The following is a 17,472-nucleotide window of genomic DNA, read 5'->3' as shown; positions in this document are numbered from 1 at the left end:
AAAGCCCTCAGCTTGGCTGCTCACAGGCAGGAGTCCTTATAGATCTAAGACAACTAAAAATAAGCATCCATATCCAGGGTTCCCACTTGATAAGCATACGCCCAGACTCACACAGCTCTCTGCTGGTGTATTTCCTTCTGAGTCTATCTTAACAGCAGACTCACTGACTCAGAGCGCCACTTTTAACTGCCTTGTCTCAGGGCCCTCCACAAGCCAGCATATCTCAACTCTGTATTGTGTATTTTTAATATCCCATGCAGCAGCATCCAACCATGCTAAGCCGCCTACCTGGTCTGTCCAAGTCATTTCCTAAGATATCGATTATTATTCTTGATAGTGTTCTGGTTACAAAACTGTTTAGGTTTTGAGTAGTGTCCTCCAGCCCTATTTCCCCATAGCCCTATATTCTTAGTGTGCAATCTGCAGAACATGAGGTCTTTCAAGAGCACAAACGTTACAGAAGATTTCCCCATAGTTCCAAATAACTCTTGACTACTTCCTCAATCAGCTTATACACCCAAAATCTGGGTTCCTTATCTCTGTTAACAGTCCAGAATCAAATCATTAAAGTTACTGATATCTCTCTCTCTCTCCCTCTCCCCCCTATATTCAATCATTCCACACATCTATCAATTTTTCTTATGCACGGTCTCTCACATCTTTTCCACCACCATCCACCGTAACTGAAAGCTTCAGCACCTCTCATCTGAAAGAATTTGATAATTAATAGCCTTCAAGGTAATCATCCAACTTCCAGGCCCTCCTTATTCCAAACCAAACTCCACTATACTTTAAGAACTATCTTCCCAAAAATGCAAATCTAATTGGGCTAGTCCTCTACTCAAAAACCTTCAACGGCATTCTAATGTGCATTCAAAGCCTCAAACTACTGCTCCACTTTTATTTCTCACTGAACCTCCCACTCATTTTACAATCCAACAGAGATAAACAGAGGTAAACCATACAAACTACTGAGCACGCTGCTGGCAAAGAAAGACACTCAGTAAACATTAGCTATTACTGCCACAGATTACCAGCTATTATAGTCAGTTCTAAGAATGTCATCTCCTTACTCTTGATTTTAAGCATCTTAAGTTCCTCCTGTTTATATTATTAGAGATGAGGGTCAAATCTTGTTTGTGTCACTTACTAGCTGTGACCTTGAGCAAGTTATTTAGCTTTCTGAGCCTCAGTAAAATTAGGATAATATCCATGTCATGGGGTTGTTGAAAAGACTAAATAACATAGCATATGTAGAATGCCTAGAAGAGAAGAGACATCAATAAATGTTAGTTTTCTTAAAAAATGTTCACTTAAAGAATGGACACAGAACTAACTACTTGCCTTCTTTCTCCCACAACTAGGCAAGTACAGAGTAGCACTCAAAGAAATTGGTTTAACAACAGAATATTATCTTTATCCCTTGAGATAAGTGCTTATGCCAAAACCATAAGATTTAGGACAATCTTTTTCTACGCTACTAAGCAAAGAAAAATTTACTGATATGGAACCATACTTTACTAGATGATTTATACTGACTAATGTGAATCATGTTATTACATTTACTGAGACTCAATATATCCTTGATCCATATGCAGAACTAGTAGTTATTTAGTTAGTTCTAAGAATTAACTATTACAAACATACAAATAAATACATGCAAAAATAGAGAGCTTCAATACTCATGCATAATATATTCCATAAAAAATGGCCCTACCTGCATGTATATATCAAAAACCCACACGTAGTAAAAGGTTGTTATATCATCATTCAAAGAATTGGTCTCATGGGATTTATACCACAGGCTTTCACAATATAGTATCACATGAGTTTCTTTAAAATGAGAAAGCAAAGAAAGGACAAAGAGTCGAGGGGGGGTGGGGAGGTACCAAAACATCCCAAGTTAGTCACTCTGCTTTTGCCTTCCTCCCACTGGTATTGCCTAAATGCTTTTCCTACTTCACAGTAAGAAAAGTATGACAGCCTTTTTCTTAAACAGTGCTGGGACAACTGGACCAAGAGCAAAAAATTAAGTTAGATCCCCTACTTCACACCATATATAAAGATTAACTCAAAATGGATCAAAGACCTAAATCTAAGAACACTATAAAACTCTTAGGATAACATGGAGGCATTAATTTTTGTGACCCTGGATTAGGCAATGGTTTCTTAGATATGCCACCAGAAGCTCAAGTAACCAAAGAAAAACAAACTGGACTTCATCAAAATGAAAAGCTTTTGTGCTTCAAAGGAGACCATCAAGAAAGTAAAAAGAATAGAATAGAAGAATTCTATTTTCACACCACAGAATAGAAGAATATATTTGCAAATCATCTATCTGATAAAAGTCTAGTATTCAGAACATATAAACAACTCTTACAACTCAACAACAACAACAACAAAAACAATTTAAAAGTGGACAAAGGATCTGAATAGACAATTCTCCAAAGAAGATACACATTCCAACACACAAATGAAAAGATGATCAACATCATTAGTCATTAGGGAAATGCAAACCAAAATCACAATGAGATACCATTTCGCACCCACTAGGTTATAACCCACCTGGTTATAATCAAGAAGACAAACAATAACAAGTGTTGGCAAAGATGTGAAGAAACTGGAACACTCACACACTGCTGGTAGAAATGTAAAATGGTGCAGCCACTTTAGAAAATACGTTGGCAATTCCTCAAAAAGTTATACATAGAGCTACTGCATAACTCTGCAATTTCACCCCTAGGTATAGACCCAAGAGAAATGAAAACATGTCCACACAAAAACTTGTACACAGATATTCATAGCAGAATAGTCAAAAAGTGGAAACAGCCCAAAAATCCATCAACTGAGGAATGCACAAATAAAATACTGTTTATCTATATAATGGAATATTACTCAGCTATAAAAAGGAATAAAGAACTGAGAAATGCTACAACATGGATGAATCTTGAAAACATGCTAAGTGAAAGAATCAAGACCACATATTGTATGACTCCATTTACATGAAATGTTCAAAACAGACAAATCCATACTGATAAAAAATCGATTAGTGGTTGCCAGAGGCTGTGGGAGAGGGGCAGAGATGAGAAAGGAACTGCTACTGGGTACAAGGTGTCTTTTGGGGATGATGAAAATGTACTGGAATTAGACAGTGGTAATGGCTGCACAACCTTGTGAATATAATAAAAACTACTCAATCATACACTTTAAAAGAGTGAATTTTACGGGGACTTACTTTCCTGATGGCACAGTGGTTAAGAATCCGCCTGCCAATGCAGGGGACATGGGTTCAAGCCCTGGTCCGGGAAGATCCCACATGCCGCTGAGCAACTAAGCCCATGTGCCACAACTACTGAAGCCTGTGCACCTAGAGCCTGTACTCCGCAACAAGAGAAGCCACTGTAATGAGAAGCCCGCGTACCACAATGAAGAGTAGCCCCCGCTCGCCCAACTAGAGAAAGCCCATGTGCAGCAACGAAGACTCAACACAGCCAAAAAAATAAATAAATAAAATAATGAATTTTATGATACAATTACATCTCAATTAAAGACAAAAGGAATGATAGGAGAATAAAAAGCAGCACAACTAAGGAATGAAGCAAGTGTTCCTTTTTGACCCAACATTTTCTGTACACTTACTATGTTCCAGACCTATGCTGGTTGCTAGGAACCCAAAGATGAGTAAAACAAAGTCACTACACTCTTTTCAGGCTCCTTCTCCTTAGCCTACAAATGTCATATTTCTCCAGAGTAGAGCAGCTTTGAAAATGCAAAAACAACAAATATAAGCCACAGACAATTCAAGAGAATGCAGATATTTACATTATAAACGCTTCTAAATTACCCAGAATTTTTTTTTTAGGTTTCACTAAATATGGGGAGAGAAAAGAGATATGCTTCTAATACTGGTATTAAATAACTCATTGTTCCCCAATGCTGATAATGTCATTTCCCAAGAATTATTATTTTAAGAACTTCATTTCATTTATTTGAAATTTTTTTTACAAATAATGTTTTTGATAAATCTTTCCTGATCATATCCCTTTGGAAGTATTACTTTCTCACTGACTCCTGGGTTCTCTATTTTTGACATTAAAAACCTCATGATAAAAACAAATATCCCAAAAGATGCTTTTTAATACTTTACTACAATATCCATATGAAAGCTTGTTTTTCTGTAATAAGAATAGGTAACGACAGAATTCTCTAAACTAAGAAATCAAACATTTTAGGCTTTAATCCCAGATTTTTATAAATCACAGAAAATCTGATATCCTGATATGAAAGCTGCATTTCCAAAGAAGAACAGCTCACAAAAATCAAAGAATCAAATTTAGACAGAAAACTGAATAGTAGTTTAAATAGTGCAAAAAAGGGCATGTTCTACTTCATCCAAGACATTAGATATTTCTGATACTTTTAATACACTATTTATATTAACTTCCCAAAAGATAAAACTAAAATCTACATTAAAATTACCTTATCTTTGGCCTCAGGCAGTGTGATTTCTCTAGGTTCTAAAAATGGTATTTCTCGAAAAGGTGGAACACCTCTGACTATATCTGGTACATAGTGTGTATGAAACAATGGCGGCATTGAGTATCTTCTTTCACCTGATAAAGGCACTATGTGGTTAACTATAGTTGGCTCTTGGTGAGGTGAATGGAAACGTTGTCGTTTACCATCAAGAGGAAGATTCTTTTCATCGCTTAATCTCCTGAAAACAAACAATATACCTTAGTGATTAAAGATATAATTTTCTGATTACAAATAGAAAACACTAAAAATATATAAATAGATGACAATACTGACTTTTTCAGTGAGGCCACATTATTAGCTCTAAATGAACCTTAAAATATTCATTTTCGGCATAAGAGATGCCTTAGAGAACACTTTAGAAAAAATGTGTAATAATGATGCACTTTTAAAAAAAACAAACCACATATATACATTAGGGTTGGTCTCCTGCATTTGAACTACCACAATACTTCATATCAGCAGCAAAAACTTGGCAGGAGAATTTCTATTTATAGAATCACTAACAATAAAAATCCAAACTCTAACATAAGGAGGATAAGATTAACTGAACTGAGTGCTATATATAAAAAAGGGCTCTTTGAGAACACCTATGTTCTGGTTTATCAGTAGGAAAGACCAAATTAAGAGACAGTTACTTTTTAAAAAAGCTTTATATAAAGACATTGGACAACTAAAGAAATCTGAAAATGAACTGCATTTCAGATAACAGTATTGTATTAATGTTAAATTTCTCAGGCATGAACAATATATTTTTGGTTATACAAGAGAATATCCTTGTTCTTAGGAGGAATGCACTGATGTGTTGTGGGGTAAAGTGCAACGATGTCAACAACCTTCTTTCATATCACTCAGAAAAAAGTAGGGGTAGGGAAGGAAAAAGGCAGAATAAAACAAATCTCGCAGAACCGATGAATCTAGGAAAACCACATACAGGTGTTCATTGTACTACTCTTCAAATTTTTCAGGAGGCTTAAAAATATTCAAAACAAAAAGGGAAAAACAATTTAAAAGTAATTATTTGAGGGAAAAGAAAGGTATTTACTTTATTAAGTTGTTTACACCATAGGAAATTATCCAATTCCTTTTGAACTCTAAAATTTTATGAGTCATAGCCACCTGAAGGGTTTTATTTTAATACTCTTGGGATTATGTCAATTACTCTCTCCTTGACAGACCCACAAAATAACTGGTACTCCTACTCACAGGTAAAGATGCTAAAAACATAAGTTTAGGGGGCTTCCGTGGTGGCGCAGTGGTTGAGAATCCGCCTGCCAATGCAGAGGACACGGGTTTGAGCCCTGGTCTGGGAGGATCCCACATGCCGCAGAGCAACTAGGCCAATGAGCCACAACTACTGAGCCTGCGTGTCTGGAGCCTGTGCTCTGCAACAAGAGAGGCCGCAATAGTGAGAGGCCCGCGCACTGCGATGAAGAGTGGCTCCCACTTGCCACAACTGGAGAAAGCCCTCTCACAGAAACGAAGACCCAACACAGCCAAAAATAAATAAATAAATAAATAAAATTTTTTTAAAAAACATAAGTTTATATTTTATTTTTTTTTATTGTTTTTTAAAATGTATTTATTCATTTATTTTTGGCTGTGTTGGATCTTTGTTGCTGCGTGCGGGCTTTCTCTAGTTGCGGCGAGCGGGGTCTTCATTGTGGTGCGCAGGCTTCTCATTGCAGTGGCTTCTCTTGTTGCACAGCATGGGCTCTAGGCGCAGGGGCTTCAGTAGTTGTGGCACGTGGGCTCAGTAGTTGTGGCTCATGGGCTCTAGAGCGCAGGCTCAGTAGTTGTGGTGCACAGGTTTAGTTGCTCCGCAGCATGTGCGATCTTCCCTGACCAGGGCTCGAACCCGTGTCCCCTGCATTGGCAGGCGAATTCTTAACCACTGAGCCATGAGAGAAGCCCCTTTAACACTTTTTAAACATAAAATTTAGAGCTTTATATGCTGAATATCTTCTATTGAGAATGTCAATTTTAGTTTTAAAAATACATACGTATAATTATGAACTAGTGGAATTTATTTTCATTCATGATTCACAAATGGGCTAGCAAGGCAACTTCTAAAAAATGAAAATTTGAATAAAGTCAATAATTTAAGCATCATTATATAGTTTTCCACAATGACAACTTTGAAGAAGAATTCACAGTGCTTCTAAGTATGGGATGTAGAGCCAAACCACCTGGTTTCAAATCCCAGCTATGCTACTTCTACCTGAATAACCAGATCATTACTTCTGTGCACTTCAGCTTTCTCCTCAAAAGACGAGGCGTAACAGTACTTACCTCATAAAGTGTTGTGAAACTTAGTCAAACCATTATTTGCAAAGTCCTTAGAACAATGCCTACTACACATAGTGAGTGATCAATAATTCTTAGCTAGTGTTATTTCTAGTTGGACATAAAAGTTACGGAATGTTTATACAGACTATAAATAGCAATATCTTGCAAATATTGCCAAATTTTATTTTAATAATTACCCCTAAAGTTCTATCATAATTACCCCGTGATACATCAATTTCTTTTAATCAAATTGGTTAAAATGAATTGATTCCTGACTTCTCTATAGAAAGCTTTATGTAAAAATTTTCACTATAATAATATTTATCATGGAACCTTACCTGTGTAAGATAAATCAAATAGTAAACTTTACTAGAAAGAAGGTGTTATAGGCTGAATTATGTCCTCTCAAAATTCATATGTTTAAGTCTTAACCCCTAGTACTTCAAAATGTGACTGTATTTGGACACAGGGCCTTTAAAGAATTAACTGAGTTAAAATGGGGTCATTAGAGTGAGCCCTAATCCAATATAATTAGTGTCCTCAGAAGACTAGATTAGGACACCGAAAACACAGAGGGATGACCATTTGAGGAGAGAGAAAGAAAGCAGCCATCTATAAGCTAAACAGGGAGGCCTCAGAGGAAACCAAACCTGCCAAAACCTTGATCTTGGACTTCTAGCCCCCAGAATTTTGAGAAAATTAATTTCTGTTGTTTAAGCCACCAAGTCTATTGTACTTTGTTATGGCGGCCCTAACAAACAGATACAGAAACCCAACTGATTTAGTTAAAAATCTCAATTAAAAGTAGTTATCTGAAGACAGTTATCCCTAAAATTTTTTAAATACTTTGAAGTTTTAAAATTCTGTTACAGGACTGATCTGATCACACAGGTCCCAGAAAACAAAATGTAGGGCATAGTGTCCATTCAACTTAATACAAGATACAGTGTTAAACAGTTCCCCAAAATGCAAATTTTTCTTTTAAAATAAGTAAGAAATACTTACTTCCTTCCTCGAAATAATGGGGAAGTTGAGGTCTGTATTGGACTGACATTTCCATATGTCAACTGCTGTAATGATACAGCTCTAGACAAGCTACCAAAGACAAAGAAAGAATAGTAGTAGTATACATTTTTTTCCTTAAAAACAAAAAACTAATTTCAGAAAAACTAAACAGTTCACTGATCAAAAGAAAACAAGACATGATGACATTTTCTCTAGCTCCAAATGTTTCATACAAAAAGGATTTGTGTCAAGTAGAAAATGACATGGGCCAAAATAACACCGTACTTACTCTGTATTCTGAAAGTTGAACTGTGCATCTATAAGCTGCTGGTGTGAATAAAGACTTGGTGACAGGGTGAAGAAGTTATTATGTTGTTGATGGTTTGGAGTGAAAGGCGGGCGACCCAAAATTGAGTTTGGGAACATGCTCTTGTTCACTAAGAGTAAACATGTATTCTTCTACCTAGAATAGTTTCAAAGATAATTTATTACAGCTTAAAGACATTGAACTCTTTGGTAACTAGCATCTGCTAATTAATAAACAATTTGTTACCAAGTTACGAATTTCATTTGCAAAGTTCTTTTTTTAAAATTCAAACAGATCTCTTAAGTCACACCATAAGTAACAAAAAAAACTTACTAATAATAAATTTTAAATCTAGATTAACCACATTATTCAAATGATAGTAAAATCTGTGCGTTTCTAATTTTATGATGAATTTTCCCTAATAAATTTATCCTAATATCAACAAATCTTTTAGAATCAAGTTAACACCACTATACTCTGATAATAAAAAGAAACAACCCAAGTGAGACATTTAATGAAATCCTACAACTTCTTACATTTATTCCCAATCTAATTTATTCAAAGGTATAAGCTGTCATGACAACCTGATTCCCAGGATTTAGATCGTACAGATCTGATCAAACAAGGGATGGAATCTGTATCACCTAATAACTATTTATAAAATTCTGAGATTCCCCTCAAAGTCTAAACAACTTATAAAAAGAACTTCCAATAAAAGAGTTTGTTCCACACAAATGGGGAAAACCTAGGTACAAAGCAATCAGAATCGTTCACTGCCCCAAGCAGAAGACTAGATATTTATTCTTTGCAATGACTGACCCCAAGAGGCTATAAACTTACAAAGAGTAGGGTAAGAAAACAAACTGAAAACAAGTATTAAGTGAAGTCTACAAAGTAAAAATAGGATCCCCAGCCTGCATTCCCAATTCAGGCAATTAGAAAACTCATCTATGGAATAATGGAACAAGAAACCATATAATACAGTAACCAAAGAACCTGTAACATAGGAACAGTCACTCACCAAGAAAAAGTTAAGCTCGCTCGCAACGTACAATGAAGCCTACTATTGAACTGCCTACCCATGCACATAAGCTTCCAATTTAGATTTCTAGTTAGAAAACAGACATCCATGGATTATCAAAAGTTAAAAAAAAAAAAGGCCTAGGAATAAACAGAAACAACACCTGCAACAAATGAAAAGTGAGGAGAAAAAAAAAACCCTCCATAATTAATGAAAAAACATTGCATATGTAAATAAGAATGTGTTTTTCAAAAAGCAGAAAGGGCTCTTGGAAAATTAAAAGCAGAAATATCCAGTAGGAAGCTAAAAGATAACATTGAGGAATGAACAAAAAGGAAAAATTGGTGAGGGCAGACAGGAGGCAGGACAGTAAGAGAAAAAAATATAAGAGAACCAAACTATGTGGTCCTACATCCAATACAATAGAAGTTCCAGGAGGAACAGAGAAAACACAGAAAAGGAAATTACCAAGTAAATAAAACAAGAAAATGTTCAAGGCTGAAGAACACCAAGCCTTAGACTGAAAGGACCCAATGAGTATAAAGCACAACTGAATATATATATATATATATATATATATATATATATATATATATATATACACACACACACATATACATACACACACACATATAAAGGTATATTACAGTGAAATTTCAGAATATCAGGTAAAAGAAGCTTATAAATATTACAGAGAAAGAAAATGTTATAAACAAAGGGATGGTATGGATAAACGACAAGGTCCTACCATATGGCACAGGGAACTATATTCAATATCCTGAGATAAACCATAATGGAAAAGAATATAAAAAAGAATGTATAACTGTATCACTTTGCTATACAGCAGAAATTAACACAACATTGTAAATCAACTATACTTCAATTAAAAAAAAAAAACACACCTAGGGATGGTAATCAAAATGGCTTTGACCCTCTCAGTAGCAACAGTAGAAACAAAACAAGGAAGTGAATGCCTTCAAGGCTCTGAAGGAAATGCTTTCTAGCTATAATTTTATACCCAGCTATACTATCAGTGCAAAAGGAAAATAAAAACATTTTTAGACATGTAAGGTATCAAAAAAAAAAACAAAAAAAAGAAAAGAAAATCTGGGATCTAGGAAAAGGGAGACCTGACACAGGGCAGAGACAAATTCCCCAGGATGATTGTGAAGGGAAGCTAAATAAACAGCTTAAGTTAGAACACATAGAGGGCTTCAAGAAGATATCCAAGGAGGAAAAAGATTAACTGGTAGATTACCTTATATATTTGACCACAGAGAGGAGTTCGGCTAACAGAGCAGAAATAATTATAGGAACAGAAATGCAGCAAGTTAAAAATAAATTACTAAACTACAGACAAAACACATTCAAAAGGTCATATAAAAAAAGAAATATAATCAGTCACCTACTTGGTTCTTACAATAACATGAACATTGAACATACTGATTTAAACAGAAATTGTAATATATTTATTATATATTTACTGCACTGTATTTATTTACAGATTACATATACTATATGCTACATATATTTACATGTTTATACACACACATAAATCTCACAATTTATGATGAGAGAGGGTACATAAAAGTGGTAAATCCTCATTTTCAGTGGATGTCAATCCAAAAAACAAGCTTTATAAAAATTTCTGCGTTTTTTTTTTTTTTTTTTTTTTTGAAAAACAGAGGAAAATAACGTATAAGCTGCTAAAAGAAATGGTAATTGCTTCTGGGACTAAGACGAGATGGCTGGAAAAATTAGAATAGGAGACAACAAGAGAGAAAAGAGAAAGATCTGGGAAGAAACAATAAGTCACTCACAGAAACTTTATTCCTTTTCAATTCTGTAAGATTAAAATTTCCTAGACTGGCCAAAGAGTGAGATTCACCAGTCCAAGGTTCATAACAGATTATGGACAATAGTCTTGGGCCACCATCAGATCCCATCCCAAGTGCCTGACTCTAATTTGGACCAGAGACAAGGTGTTACCTCCAGAAAACAAGAGTTTGTCAGCTTTCTTCAGCAGGCCTTTATCTCTTGTTATAGGAAATTGATTAAAACAAAAAATCAATCCTATCAAATCTGCTAAACTGTACTCTCTGATGTTCACTGATCAGAGGAAATACCTTCAACCAAGCAGGATGCCGGAGAATTCTTTATTAAAAGTACACTCAATAATTGTAGAATGCCAGATCTAAGGCTGTCAACTAATGCCTTCTTCTCCCTTTGCCTAGGTTTACACTCCTTCTTGGCTTCCTTGACTCTGCTCCTCTGACTCAACTCCCCATAAAACAATTACTATTTCATAGAATTCATGAGAAAATGACATTAAATACAATTCATTATAATGAATTTTGCTTGATATTTAATTTTGTTGTAACAGATACTATAGATCTGATCAAACAAGAGAAGGAACTTGTATTCAGAAAAACTAGAATTAAAACACTCTATATTCAGATTTATTTAAATCAGTTCATAGCTACAATTCTAGACATTTTGTTTATACCTATAAATAATATGCTTTTGTTTTTCTTCAGGCTTGAGACCCAAAATGACATAATAGCCCAGACCTCACCTAATTTCTATTGCATTACATGGTCAGACTCAAACTTAAGAGTAAGTCAAAAGATGTCTTGTAGCCCAGAAGTACTCCTCAAACGATCAAATTATCCACGGCTTAAAAGCTGAGAATGAGTCCATACTCAAAAGTATACTTTAGGGCAGTTATCTAAATCAGCCTATCCTTAATTCCCAGATAAGCATCAAAGGTTTTCCAGCGCCTCCAAAAACGGGTTCTCCGCAGGATGAATTTTTGGCCCTCAAGTCTGGCTCCTAACCAGGCCAGCCTTCAAAGTGGGGAGGATCATTCCTAGGGAATGTAATCAATGACATTCAATGCTCTCCAACACAAGTATTCTGCACGCCCATCTAAAGATAAGGAAGTAAACCAAAAGCCCATGAATTTCAATTCCTCTTTCTAATATTTCTCCTAATACATTCCAACACTAATTTTGATGAAGATAAAAATGACACCAAAATAATAACCTATTATAATAAAACAATATAAGGGATCATTTTTTAAACAGAATAGAGTTTCTGAGAATAAAATCCAGCAAAACTATTACCATACCAGATTTAAGGGGACCTCTACAAAATTTTAAATCTTTTTCTTTATATTCTGAATGAAAGCCTTGTTCACCAAGTAGACAATGATCCATAAAAAAAAAAATTACTCCACATTAACCACGGTAGCAGGTTTAAGAAATTTCATAAGTAAAATCCAGATATTGGTGGTATCCTATTTTTCTTAGTTTGAAAATTATCAATTTCTCAATCTGTACTTGACTATAAAAAAGAATAATCTGGGTAAATTTTGAACTGCTTTAAAACTGTTGCATTGGTTCTTGCCTTAAGGAGAGAATCTTAAGGATTACTTCTTGACTAAGGTTGCCCATTTGGAAGTTACACAGGTTTATTTGTAAATAATCATATATGAGACAAGGTAGTAATGGAGTACTTCACAAAGTAATTCCTAGTGATACAGCATTTGGTCCTATAACTTACAACCCGGAATTTCTGTCCTAAACTTGACCTCTCCTCCAAGGAATTAGAGAACACTCAAGGTTACATAATTCCTTCATCGAGATTCCCTGGAAAGTGGAATCTACCTAGTATAAAAACCAGAAATGTAGTAGCAAATCTAGTTATCTGTCCACTTTGTCCAAATGCCTTTGATCCCCTAAACTCACTTTTTTTCTCCACAATGCAAAAAGTCCAACTCCTAAATCCTGCTCACCCTCTGTCAAACCACCCACAGGTTTTGAAAAAGACATTCTTTTTAAATTAATTTTTATTAGAATATAGTTACTTTTACAATGTTGTGTTAGTTTCTACTGTACAGCAAAGTCAATCAGTTACACATATACATATATCCCGTCTGATCAAGAATTAGATCCCATCCAAGTATTAAAAAATAATCTAGCCACGTGATTCCAAATGGACATTTCTAAAATACCTATTTCACACAGAGCCTGTTACACTTCCTGATCAGACAGAATTGGGACTATTCACACCAACAGAGTAATGTTACTATTATTTGGCTATTAATCAGTACATATTAAGAGCCTTCTAGCTGTTAATGCCATGTTTAAAGCCTTGTGGTAATAAAGCGTACAATATGAGGGTATTTACAAAAGTAGTATGTCGCCTGTAATTCAAATGCACAGACTTAAGTGTTCAGTTCTGATCCTTCCCCACAAAACCATACACCACACGTTTGTTACGTTGCCAATGCAGCTTGAGTTTGTTTCATTTTCTTTTTTGTTCATCGTATTGGTATACCAATATAAATAAACGACTGCTATTTTAAACAAAGAGCTGAGAGAGGATCAAACAAGCCAGGGAACTTGGATAGTAGAGAATTTATGAGACACAGAAGCCCCCCGTGTTCTGACCTAGAAAGAGAGATGGAGAACCTATCTACAAAGGCTGAACGGTGCAAAAACAAAGGGGATAGACAACAATCTGACAGTCCTAACCTGTGCAGTTTCCTGTAAAGCTAAGAACTGAGACAATTTCACAACCACTTAGTGAAAAGTCTTAAATTTTTAATTATTAATTCAGATATTTACCTTAGTTCTTCACCACCCTTTGAAACCCCATGCAGGGTCCCAAGACAGTCTTCCTCGTTTGGTCCTAGACTGAAGACGGGGCGCGACAAAGACAAACGAATGGGAAACGTTTAAGAGTTCCTAAGATTTTTCAGAAAGTACCGCAGCCTGGGGACCGCCCATACGTCTGGGATATCACAGAGATTATGCCGGAACCTCCCACGCAAAACACTACAGTTTCCGAAAAAGCTCCCGGCGCCCCGCCCCCCACCCGGGCCTACACTGTTGCTTTCCTCTCCGAAACCCCCTAACTCACAAGTGTCCTCAGGGAAGGCTAAGCAGGACGATCTACCGGCACCGCCAGCCCAGGAGCTCCAGAGCCGGAGCAGGGACGGCCCGGCGCGCTCGGTCCTAGCTTTCTCCCGAGCCAAAGGAGTTAGTGCCCAAGCGGAATGGGTAGGCCCGGCTCCGGCTCCGGATTGCGATCTAATTCCCGGGCTCGGCGGCCGGGGAGGAGCGACACAAGAAAAGGCAGGGCCAGCAAGGGTGAGGGAGCTCGAGGGCGGTGGCAAGAGACGGAAGACGAAAAGGTAGCCGGAAAAAAGCGGCGTAGAAAGCCCTGTCGGAAACACCCGGAAGACCGAAGTGACCCCGGATGGAAACAGCGAGTAGGGGGACGGAGGTCATACTTCCGGCAGCCGCCTCGCTCTCTCCTGCGAGCTCTTCGCTCGAGTGCGCAAGCGCACAGCTCCTGGAGGCCCGGCTGGGAGGGAGTGGGACGCTCAGCAGCTGCGAGAGCGAACGCGAGCGCGTAGGGGAGGGGCTGGGACTGCCCTGAGAAAGGCGGAGCGGCAGACGTAGGAGGGTGGGCGGCGGAGAGCTACCCTGCACCGGCTCCTCAAGCTCACATTCTGATGAACATTTTTTTACTGGTCTTTCCTGTCTCTCAGCCGGGTGACTCCTCCCCAGAGAAGCTTTTCCTGGCCAAGTTTTCCCTCACTCTTCTGCACCGATCAGTATCAAGCTTTGTTTTTCCCCGTTAATGAACTGAGAGCTGCTTGGGGACCCTTATTTATCTATAAAGCCCGGACTCAACTCCCTGCCTTAGTAGCTAACATTCACCAATAAAACAAATATTTATTATTTCTTCTTGAGTGAGCTTTAATAGTTGTGAAAATATAAGTTGTTGAATTTATTCGTGTAAATCTGTTAACAATATTCCTTTATTGTCCTTTTTATTCCTGAAATTGGTAACTTGTGTCTTTTTTCTTTTTTCCTGATCGATCTGGCAAGAGGCAATATTAACCTCACTGATTCCAAATCTCAAAGTCAACTTTTGGTTTCATAGATTTTCTTTATTTTTCTTTTCTCTTTCATTGATTTCTGCTGTTATGTTTATTTCCTTTATTCTTTTTTTTTTTCTGAAGTTTTTAAAATTAATTTTCCAGTTTCTTGGAAACTGAGGTCTTTGATTTGAGATGTTTCTTCCTTTGTAATATAGGCATTTAGTAGTATGAGTTTCCTTCAAAGTACTGTGTTAGCTGTATCCCACACATTTTAATATATTGTGTTTTCATTTTACTTCATTTCAAAATACTTTCTAATTTCCCTATATGGATTTTTTTTTTATTTGATCCTCGGATTATTTATGTTATTTAGTCTCCAAGTATCAGACTTTCCGGATACCTTTCTGTTATTGATTTCTAATTTAATCCCATTATCATCAAAGAACATACTTCATATAATTCGAATCATTTTAAATTTATTGAGACTTGTTCTGTGGCCCAGAATATGGTTGGTCTGTCTTAGTAAGTGTTCAGTGTATGTTTAAAATAAGTGTGTATTCTGTAGCTGTTGGGTGAAATGCTCTACAAATGTGAATCACATCAAGTTGCCTGATATTATTGTTCAAATCTAAATCCTGGGGGGGATTTAGAACATACTTACTGATTTTCTGTCTACTTATTTTATTAATTATCAAGGGAAGAGCACTGAAATCCCTCACTATAATTATGGATTTTTCTAGTTTTCCTTGCTGTTCTATCAGTTTTTGCTTTATGTGTTGTGAAGCTCTGCTGTTAGTTGCATAAACATTTAGAATTGTTCTATTATTTAGGTGAATTTATCTTTAATGAAATGAATATGAAAATTATTATGTCATTATGAAATGATTCACTTTATAAATGACCCTCTTTTTTTCCTGATAATATTCTTTGCTCTAATTGTACTCTGTCTGATGGTAATACAATCACTACAGCTTTCTTTTTTATAGCGTTAACATGGTTTATTTTTAAGGGAAAAAGTTATTCCAGTTCTACAAAAGTCTTCCAGGAAATTGAAGGGTAAATACTTCCCAGATCATTCTATAAAGACAGCATTACTCTGATACCCAAACTCAAGATGTTCCAAGAAAAGAAAACAATGGGCCAATAGCCTCATAAACATAGATGCAAAAATTCTTAATAAAATTCTACCTATTTTCGTTCCACAATATATAAAAAATATTATACATTATGACCAAATGAGGGCTTATCCCAGGAATGCTAGGCTGAATTAACATTGGAAAATCAAACAACATAATTCACCATTCGCTAAGACTAAGAAAGAAAAATTGTATGATCATTTCAATAGGTGCAACAAAAGCATTGGAAAAATTCAATACCCATTCCTAGGAATATAAGAGAAAACATACAACTTGATAGAAAGCATCGATAAAAAGCAGCACACTTAATGGGAAAGAACTGAATATTTTCTTCCTAAGATCAGGAATAAGGCAAGAATTTCTGCACTCACCACCTCTTCAACATTGTACTGGGGGAGTTCTAGCCTGCACAATAAGGCAAGAAAAAGAAATAAAAGGCATCCAAATTGGAAAGGAAGAAGTAATACTGGCTTTATTTACAGGTGACATGATATATGGTCAAAATTCTATAGAACCTAAAAAAAGCTACTGGAACTCAAATGAGATCATCAAGACTACATTATGTAAAAATCAACATACAAAAGTAAATTGATTTGTATTATACTAGCAACAAACAATCTGAAATTGAAATTAAAAACACCAAATGCTTAGAGATGAGTTAATAAATAAATATACATTTATTTATTTATACAAATTGTACACTGAAAACTACAAAATACACTGAGAGAAATTTAAGAAGACACAGATAAACAGAAAGATATATATCATGGGTTAGAAGACAATACTGTAAAAGTGTCAATTTCCCCTCAAATTGATCTATAGATTCAGTACAACCCAAATCAAAATCCCAGCAGGCTTTCTTAAGTAATTGACAAAGTGATTCTAAAATTTATATGGAAATGCAAAGGACCTAGAATAACTGAAACAATTTTAAAAGAGAAGAACAAAGTTGGAAAATTTACACTACAGTACCTGATTTCAATGTTTATTATAAAGCTACATTAACCCAGATAGTATAGAACTGATATAAAGAGAGACAAACAGATCAGTGAAACTGAATAGTGAGGTTTTTAAAAGTCACATATATCTCTATGGCCAAATGATCTTCAACAAAGACCAAGGGCAATTCAATGGGGAAAAGAAAGACTTTTCAGCTAATAATGCTGGAACATTTGGATATCCATATGTAAAAAATCAATCAATCTATCTATCTCATACTGTATGTGAAAACACAAAACGGATCATATATCTAGCTATAAAACTTTAAACTTCTGGAAGAAAA

General features: G+C 35.9%; 1 protein-coding gene across 5 annotated transcripts in view; it reads right to left on the bottom strand.

The window, feature by feature from the left end:
• The window catches only part of TENT2 (terminal nucleotidyltransferase 2), a 58,464-nt gene extending 44,015 nt beyond the window's left edge, over window positions 1-14,449 (bottom strand). For 2 of the 5 annotated variants that reach the window (XM_082377716.1, XM_082377717.1), the window contains exons 1-5: window positions 14,085-14,449; window positions 13,790-13,858; window positions 8,120-8,293; window positions 7,831-7,920; window positions 4,480-4,717 (exon numbers count right to left, since the gene is read on the bottom strand). In XM_082377716.1, the coding sequence (XP_082233842.1) occupies window positions 4,480-4,717; window positions 7,831-7,920; window positions 8,120-8,256 (465 nt within the window). In that variant the 5' untranslated portion in view covers window positions 8,257-8,293; window positions 13,790-13,858; window positions 14,085-14,449. Of the gene's footprint in view, window positions 1-4,479; window positions 4,718-7,830; window positions 7,921-8,119; window positions 8,294-10,720; window positions 12,087-13,789; window positions 13,859-14,084 lie in introns of all 5 variants that reach the window. The other 3 variants (XM_082377713.1, XM_082377715.1, XM_082377714.1) reach the window with 2 other exon arrangements.
• Between the last annotated feature and the right edge of the window lie 3,023 nt (window positions 14,450-17,472).

Source organism: Balaenoptera borealis (assembly GCF_965194805.1).
Source record: "Balaenoptera borealis genome assembly, chromosome: 2".
Lineage (NCBI taxonomy): Eukaryota > Metazoa > Chordata > Mammalia > Artiodactyla > Balaenopteridae > Balaenoptera > Balaenoptera borealis.
The sequence above is the reverse complement of the archived record's forward strand: the minus strand, read 5'-3'. Positions and strand labels throughout refer to the sequence as shown.